Source organism: Coregonus lavaretus, assembly GCF_964263955.1.
Source record: "Coregonus lavaretus genome assembly, chromosome: 23".
Lineage (NCBI taxonomy): Eukaryota > Metazoa > Chordata > Actinopteri > Salmoniformes > Salmonidae > Coregonus > Coregonus lavaretus.
Window position 1 is genome coordinate 10472960 of NC_140010.1, and position 9539 is coordinate 10482498.

At 43.6% G+C, this 9539-nt stretch overlaps 1 protein-coding gene across 1 annotated transcript; it reads right to left on the minus strand.

Moving 5' to 3' along the window:
* Positions 1–1684: 1684 nt before the first annotated feature.
* LOC311098866 (proteasome subunit beta type-11-like) lies at positions 1685–2878 on the minus strand (the record flags this gene model as incomplete). The annotated part of the gene is made up of 2 exons (XM_084139429.1): positions 1685–2032; positions 2261–2878. 2 exons carry the CDS (start codon positions 2876–2878, stop codon positions 1685–1687), a joined length of 966 nt encoding a protein of 321 aa, XP_083995555.1.
* Between the last annotated feature and the right edge of the window lie 6661 nt (positions 2879–9539).

A 9539-nucleotide genomic window follows, 5' to 3' on the forward strand; every position in this document is an offset into this window, starting at 1 on the left:
AGACTGATTATGTCTTTGTCAGTGGGCAAACATACAAAATCAGCAGGGGGTCAAATACACTGCTCAAAAAAATAAAGGGAACACTAAAATAACACATCCTAGATCTGAATGAATGAAATAATCTTATTAAATACTTTTTTCTTTACATAGTTGAATGTGCTGACAACAAAATCACACAAAAATTATCAATGGAAATCAAATGTATCAAGCCATGGAGGTCTGGATTTGGAGTCACCCTCAAAATTAAAGTGGAAAACCACACTACAGGCTGATCCAACTTTGATGTAATGTCCTTAAAACAAGTCAAAATGAGGCTCAGTAGTGTGTGTGGCCTCCACGTGCCTGTATGACCTCCCTACAATGCCTGGGCATGCTCCTGATGAGGTGGCGGATGGTCTCCTGAGGGATCTCCTCCCAGACCTGGACTAAAGCATCCGCCAACTCCTGGACAGTCTGTGGTGCAACGTGGCGTTGGTGGATGGAGCGAGACATGATGTCCCAGATGTGCTCAATTGGATTCAGGTCTGGGGAACGGGCGGGCCAGTCCATAGCATCAATGCCTTCCTCTTGCAGGAACTGCTGACACACTCCAGCCACATGAGGTCTAGCATTGTCTTGCATTAGGAGGAACCCAGGGCCAACCGCACCAGCATATGGTCTCACAAGGGGTCTGAGGATCTCATCTCGGTACCTAATGGCAGTCAGGCTACCTCTGGCGAGCCCCCAAAGAAATGCCACCCCACACCATGACTGACCCACCACCAAACCGGTCATGCTGGAGGATGTTGCAGGCAGCAGAACATTCTCCACGGCGTCTCCAGACTCTGTCACGTCTGTCACATGTGCTCATTGTGAACTTGCTTTCATCTGTGAAGAGCACAGGGCGCTAGTGGCGAATTTGCCAATCTTGGTGTTCTCTGGCAAATCCCAAACGTCCTGCACGGTATTGGGCTGTAAGCACAACCCCCACCTGTGGACGTCGGGCCCTCATACCACCCTCATGGAGTCTGTTTCTGACCGTTTGAGCAGACACATGCACATTTGTGGCCTGCTGGAGGTCATTTTGCAGGGCTCTGGCAGTGCTCCTCCTGCTCCTCCTTGCACAAAGGTGGAGGTAGCAGTGCTGCTGCTGGGTTGTTGCCCTCCTACGGCCTCCTCCACGTCTCCTGATGTACTGGCCTGTCTCCTGGTAGCGCCTCCATGCTCTGGACACTACGCTGACAGACACAGCAAACCTTCTTCCCACAGCTCGCATTGATGTGCCATCCTGGATGAGCTGCACTACCTGAGCCACTTGTGTGGGTTGTAGACTCCGTCTCATGCTACCACTAGAGTGAAAGCACCGCCAGCATTAAAAAGTGACCAAAACATCAGCCAGGAAGCATAGGAACTGAGAAGTGGTCTGTGGTCACCACCTGCAAAACCAGTCCTTTATTGGGGGTGTCTTGCTAATTGCCTATAATTTCCACCTGTTGTCTATTCCATTTGCACAACAGCATGTGAAATTTATTGTCAATCAGTGTTGCTTCCTAAGTGGACAGTTTGATTTCACAGAAGTGTGATTGACTTGGAGTTACATTGTGTTGTTTAAGTGTTCCCTTTATTTTTTAAGCAGTGTACTTTTTTCCCTCACTGTACCCTCTAACCCCAACCCTCCCCCTTCCCTATTTATCAATCCCTATTCCTATTTCTTATCTTCCTCGCTCTCTTTCTCTCGCTCTCTTTCTTTTCCCCTCTTCAGCACCCTCTCCCTCTCTCTGTGGTACTCCTCTCTCAGATCCTCCCTGTCTCTTCGGCAATATCCTTGGGCAGTGATGTGGAAAAGGTCCACACAGTTCCCTGAATATGCATCCCTGTGTGTGGCCCTGTACACAGCTTCTCTGGCCAATGAGATAGCCTCCTCCTCATTCAGGCTCCACTGCACCTCTCCATCCAGAACTCCGTAAGCATAGGGCGAACCTGAGCCCACCGAGAATAGCTCTCCCTGCAGCCGGGTGCCGTCACTGCACACATAGAACAGCTTTGGGCCACAACGATCACTGGCAGGGGATCTTGTCAGGGCCACGTCAGTTACTGCATGTCTTGTTCTCTCACTGGCACTGTCAGTCAAGTCATCTTGACTACAAGCATCACTTGCAGACATTCCTTTCTCTTCAAGGGGCCGTTTTGCTGGAGAGATGCTGTCGTCTCTGCCTGATCCCCCTGATCCCATCCTATCAACTCTTTGTCCCCTGAATTCCTCCACCCTAACCTCCTCTACATCCCAGCCACAAAGAGTGGCTGCCACACACACATCAGTCCCCTTAAATGGGTGCAGCATATGAGAGAGGAGCTTGGCAGAGCCAGTGATTGACAAGCGGCGGCCGTGGCGTAGCTGGTAAAGGCGGATCTCTCTGGCCAGTATTCTCTCCCATAGCATGCAGTCTGCACCACTGCCTGAAGTGGTGACCAGTAAATGGGAGTGGATGGGCAGGATCTTCTGGGCAGAGGGACAGGCGACAAGCCCTGAGCAGCTGGCACGTGTGTCTGCCGCTGCTATAACACCTCCTTGGAACACAAAGGCCAGGGTAGTGGTTCCATGAGACAAAGGGAATGGGCGGCGGGTGGGCGGTGATGAGGAGGTGGACAGGGAAGAAAGGGACGCGTGTCTATTTTCACAGCGGAAAGGAACAGAGCTCTGAGGGGTAGGTATGAAAAAGCGCAGAGGGACCCCTCCATCTCTCTCAGATGATTTAAACCTTCCCCAACCAAGGTTCCTTTCATCAGCCATGTCCAGGAGAGGAGTGGTATCTCCCATAGGCCCAGAGAGTGAGGCAGGAGTGTTCCACCTGTGAGACATAAGGGTGTCCTGAAAGCCACTGACGTCTTGTAAAGCCATTGTGATTGTCTATGGCTGACGGATTGTGGTAGATATCAATGCAATAAACATTGATCGCAAAACAGACTCAATGTCCCTACAAAACAGATTCACTGTCCCTTGAGTTTGAGTAAAAGGTTGATGCTCAGTGCAATCTCTCAATAAGGAGAGGCTGTAAAATTTAACAGCTCAGGGTAATCCATAATCCAGAGAAACTGTCCTTAGGCTTGTTCAATTTTTATCCCAGTGGAATCCATTTTTACGACCTTGTATATGACAGTCCTGCTTGGTATCAACTCTCTCCTCAAATACAATGAAACTGAACTTGAAGTGTTTTTATATAGCAGTCTGACACACACACACACACACTCATGTTTCTTACAAGCATTTAGCTTGACTTAGCGATATATGATAGTGCTTCTGTTGTGATGGTAAGTGATACGATGTAGAGAAACGACTCTACAAACACTACAGGGTAAATTCTGCTGAGGCAGCTTGTCAATAGACCACATTAGTGAAGCGACACTTGTACTTGCATAAACATGTCCTCTTGTTAAATTTTTTGTTTCACATTTAATGTCATTTTATATCTGTGAGTTATATTTGAAGGTAAATCCAATACATTTTTATTTGTCACACAAGGGTTGTTCCACCTCAAAAAGAACAAGAAAAATAGATTGTTCTGGAATCATTTATGTTGTTAGAAACAGATAACATTAGCATTCCTGCAACATTCTTTTGTCGAAATATAATTTAATCTCTGAGAAATTAAACTAATTTAATGCACCCAAATTGGCCATTTTAATTTATAGGACTCATATAATATTAAATAAATATAGTACCTAACATCCGATTTGGACCAAACTTTTTTCTAACTCCAACCAGTTTACCATCCAACCTTTTTATGCGAGTAAAGTACGTCGCATTAAAAACGTCACGACAGGCCTTGTCAGTAAACATTCCAAATGTCGACAAAACAAAATACGCTACACAATTCATTATGTGAGAAATAGCGGTGGAAACGCTTTAATGCTCAAATATCGATATATTAACCATCATATCGAAGTAAACTTGGAGTCACGCGATGACTAGTTGTGTGGTCCTCCCACTACGGCTCGGTAAAGCATGCAGGTTATTAGGCTACAGATTAAATAAATTATGATGAACTTCACAGGGTGGTGAAAGTGCACGGTGATGAGCTTGATGCTCCTTTCCAATAAATACAGTGCCTTCAGAAAGTATTCATACCCCTTGACTTTTTCCACATTTTGTTGTGTTACAACTTGAATTCAAAATGGATTAAATATGTTTTTTTCTAATTACGCAAATACACACAATATCCCATAATGACAGTGAAAACATGTTTTTAGACATTTAGACAAATCTATTTTAAATAAAATACAGAAATATCTCATTTACATAAGTATTCACACGAGTCAACTTTGGCAGCGATTACAGCTGTGAGTGTTTTGGGGTAAGTCTCTTAGAGCTTTGTTCACCTGGATTGTACAATAGTTGCCCATTATGTGGCCCCGTGTAGCTCAGTTGGTAGAGCATGGCGCTTGCAACGCCAGGGTTGTGGGTTCGATTCCCACGTGGGGCCAGTATGAAAAAATGTATGCACTCACTAACTGTAAGTTGCTCTAGAAAAGAGTGTCTGCTAAATGACTCAAATGTCAAATGTAATTAATTCTTCAAGCTCTGTCAAATTGGTTGTTGATCATTGCTAGACAACCATTTTCAAGTCTTGCCATAGATTTTCAAGAAGCTTTATGTCAAAACTGTAACTCGGCCACTCAGAAACATTCACTGTCTTCTTGGTAAGCAACTCCAGTGTAGATTTGTCCTTGTGTTTTAGGTTATTGTCCTGCTGAAAGGTGAATTCAACTCCCAGTGTCTGGTGGTAAGCAGACTGAACCAGGTTTTCTTCTAGGATTTTGCCTGTGCTTAGCTCCATTCCATTTCTTTTTTATCCTGAAAAACTCCCCAGTCGTTAACGATTACAAGCATACCCATAACATGATGCAGCCACCACTATGCTTGAAAATATGGAGAGGGGTACTCAGTAATGTGTTGTATTGGATTTGCCCCAAACATGACACATAACAGGATGCATGTTTTGGAATATTTGTATTCTGTCAATTAGGTTAGTATTGTGGAGTAACTCAAATGTTGATCCATCCTTCACAGCCATTAAACTCTGTAACTGTTTAAAAGGTGCGTGCTTAGTCCCCTCCTGTACTCCCTGTTCACCCACGACTGCGTGGCCAAGCACGACTCCAACACCATCATTAAGTTTGCTGATGACATAAGAGTGGTCGGCCTGATCACCGACAACGATGAGACAGCCTATAGGGAGGAGCAATCCTCAACACTGGCAGTGTGGTGCCAGGACAACAACCTCTCCCGCAATGTGAGCAAGACAAAGGAGCTGATCGTGGACCACAGGAAAAGGAGGGCCGAACAGGCCCCCATTAACATCGACGGGGCTGTAGTGGAGTGGGTTGAGAGTTTCAAGTTCCTTGGTGTCCACATCACCAACAAACTATCATGGTCCAAACACACCAAGACAGCAGTGAAGAGGGCACGACAACACCTTTTCCCCCTCAGGAGAATGAAAAGATTTGGCATGGGTCCCCAGATCCTGACCGGTTGCATCACCGCCTGGTATGGCAACTGCTCGGCATCCGACCGTAAGGCGCTACAGAGGGTAGTGCGTACGGCCCAGTACATCACTGGGGCCAAGTCTCTTGCCATCCAGGACCTATATACTAGGCGGTGTCAGAGGAAGGCCCAAAAAATAGTCAAAGTCAAAGACTCCAGTCACCCAAGTCATAGACTGTTCTCTCTGCTACCGCACGGCAAGCGGTCACGGAGCGGCAAGTCTAGGTCCAAAAGGCTCCTTAACAGCTTCTACCCCCAAGCCATAAGACTGCTGAACAATTAATCAAATGGCTACCCGGACTATTTACATTGACGACCCCCCCCTTTGTTTCTACACTGCTGCTACTCGCTGTTTATTATCTATGCATAGTCACTTTACCCTTACCTACATGTACAAATTACCTTGAATAACCTGTACCCCCGCACATTGACTCGGTACCGATACCCCCTGTATATACAGTGGGGGAAAAAAGTATTTAGTCAGCCACCAATTGTGCAAGTTCTCCCACTTAAAAAGATGAGAGAGGCCTGTAAATTTCATCATAGGTACACGTCAACTATGACAGACAAAATGAAGAAAAAAAAATCCAGAAAATCACATTGTAGGATTTTTTATGAATTTATTTGCAAATTATGGTGGAAAATAAGTATTTGGTCAATAACAAAAGTTTCTCAATACTTTGTTATATACCCTTTGTTGGCAATGACACAGGTCAAATGTTTTCTGTAAGTCTTCACAAGGTTTTCATACACTGTTGCTGGTATTTTGGCCCATTCCTCCATGCAGATCTCCTCTAGAGCAGTGATGTTTTGGGGCTGTCGCTGGGCAACACGGACTTTCAACTCCCTCCAAAGATTTTCTATGGGGTTGAGATCTGGAGACTGGCTAGGCCACTCCAGGACCTTGAAATGCTTCTTACGAAGCCACTCCTTCGTTGCCCGGGCGGTGTGTTTGGGATCATTGTCATGCTGAAAGACCCAGCCACGTTTCATCTTCAATGCCCTTGCTGATGGAAGGAGGTTTTCACTCAAAATCTCACGATACATGGCCCCATTCATTCTTTCCTTTACACGAATCAGTCGTCCTGGTCCCTTTGCAGAAAAACAGCCCCAAAGCATGATGTTTCCACCCCCATGCTTCACAGTAGGTATGGTGTTCTTTGGATGCAACTCAGCATTCTTTGTCCTCCAAACACGACGAGTTGAGTTTTTACCAAAAAGTTCTATTTTGGTTTCATATGACATTCTCCAAATCCTCTTCTGGATCATCCAAATGCACTCTAGCAAACTTCAGACGGGCCTGGACATGTACTGGCTTAAGCAGGGGGACACGTCTGGCACTGCATGATTTGAGTCCCTGGCGGCGTAGTGTGTTACTGATGGTAGGCTTTGTTACTTTGGTCCCAGCTCTCTGCAGGTCATTCACTAGGTCCCCCCGTTTGGTTCTGGGATTTTTGCTCACCGTTCTTGTGATCATTTTGACCCCACGGGGTGAGATCTTGCGTGGAGCCCCAGATCGAGGGAGATTATCAGTGGTCTTGTATGTCTTCCATTTCCTAATATTTGCTCCCACAGTTGATTTCTTCAAACCAAGCTGTTTACCTATTGCATATTCAGTCTTCCCAGCCTGGTGCAGGTCTACAATTTTGTTTCTGGTGTCCTTTGACAGCTCTTTGGTCTTGGCCATAGTGGAGTTTGGAGTGTGACTGTTTGAGGTTGTGTACAGGTGTCTTTTATACTGATAACAAGTTCAAACAGGTGCCATTAATACAGGTAACAAGTGGAGGACAGAAGAGCCTCTTAAAGAAGAAGTTACAGGTCTGTGAGAGCCAGAAATCTTGCTTGTTTGTAGGTGACCAAATACTTATTTTCCACCATAATTTGCAAATAAATTCATTAAAAATCCTACAATGTGATTTTCTGGAATTTGTTTTCTCAATTTGTCTGTCATAGTTGACGTGTACCTATGATGAAAATTACAGGCCTCTCTCATCTTTTTAAGTGGGAGAACTTGCACAATTGGTGGCTGACTAAATACTTTTTTTCCCCACTGTAGCCTCGTTATTGTTATTTTATTGTGTAACTTTTTATTTTATTCTTTACTTTAGTTTATTTAGTAAATATTTTCTTAACTCTATTTCTTGAACTGCATTGTTGGTTAAGGGCTTGTAAGTAAGCATTTCACGGTAAGGTCTACACCTGTTGTATTCGGCGCATGTGACGAATACAATTTGATTTGATTTAATTTGAAGTCACCATTGGCCTCATGGTGAAATCCCTGAGCGATTTCCTTCCTCTCTGGCAAGTGAGTATCTTTGTAGTGATTGTGTGTATTGATACACCATCCAAAGTGTAATTAATAACTTCACCATGCTCAAAGGGATATTCAATGTCTGCGTTTTTTATTTGTACCAATCTACCAAAAGGTACCCTTCTTTGTGAGGCACTGGAAAACTTCCCTGATCTTTGTGGTTGAATCTGTGTTTGAAATTCACTGCTCGACTGAGGGACTTTACAGATAATTGTATGTGTGGGGTACAGAGATTAGATAGTCATTCAAAAATCATGTTGAACACTATTATTGCACACAGAGTGGGTCTATGGGTCAATGTGACTTGTTAAGCTCATTTTTACACCTGAACTTATTTAGGCTTGACATAACACAGGGGTTGAATACTTATTGACTCAAGACATTTCAGTTTTTCATTTTTTATTAATTTGTAAAACAATTATTCCACTTTGACATTATGGGGTATTGTGTGTAGGCCAGTGACAAAGAAATCTCAATGTAATTCATTTTCAATTCAGACTGTAACACAACAAAATGTGAAAAAGTCAAGGGGTGTGAATACTTCACAGTATCGAGGGTCTTATTTTTGTGACATGATGATCGATACTTGGCTGCCATTTGACAAATAAAAATAATCTTGCTCTGTCCATAATAATCTCATCATGTACGCTATACCCGCACTGTATCTGCGATCTGTTAGCTAGAGCGCACGTGCCAATACCAGAGTGGGCACATTTGCTATAAGGCAAAACATTTTGTGACAAAACTGTCAGTAGAGTTGAAAATGTGATGGAAACCCATTTAACATGTTTTTTTGTATTTGGTTCATGGGAATTTAACTGCAAAAGTGTTTTATGTGCACCATGTCATCACACACAGCCTTTTATCCGCAACAAGTCCATTTGATGGAAACTCATCTCTGGTGGTAAAGTGCATATATTGCTTTTATGCGGATTTTAGAATATTCGCACAAAAATCTGTCGCCAATTGGATGGAAACCTAGCTAATGAGTTAGACAGGAGGAATCCAAAGAAATGGTAAAAGCCACCCACGGACCCCCGACAATCCACGCCAATCCCACCCCAACAACGAGTATATAGTATCAGATCTCTATGTTTGACGAATAGTATGGAGCTGCGGCTCAGAGGTTTCTTCATCACATGTAATGTATTCTCAGTGATTATTATTATTTTTAGAGAGAAATTTGTCATTGAAGTTGTTGGGTTAATGCCCCATCCTACATCCTGATATTACCAGGTTCTGACCACTAGATGGTGCTGTTCCTGCTATTATTATTATTATTTTTTTAAGGGATAGTTCACTCAAATTACATATTGGTTTTCTTACCCTGTAAGCAGTCTATGGACCAGGGGCATATTCATTACAGCAATCTTTTACCGTTTGAGAACCAAACGGAAGCGAACAGAGCAAAATGAGAGTTTCTATTGGACAAATTCAGGTAGGTCCCGCCCAATTTTGTTTGCTTCCGTTTTGCAACAGAATCGGCGTAATGAATACGCCCCTCATATGACAGCAACTTATGCTTTGGTTTTATTTACCTGGCCACTGTTTCAAATGCAAACCTTTTTAGCATTTGTGTCACAAATCTAATGGAAGTCAAATGGTACCTATATTAGCATTTTCATGTCCAAATCATCCTAAAGTATCTAAAAATGGATTGTGTAACTTAATGATATTACCTATAGTTGATTTAGATATGAAGAGTGA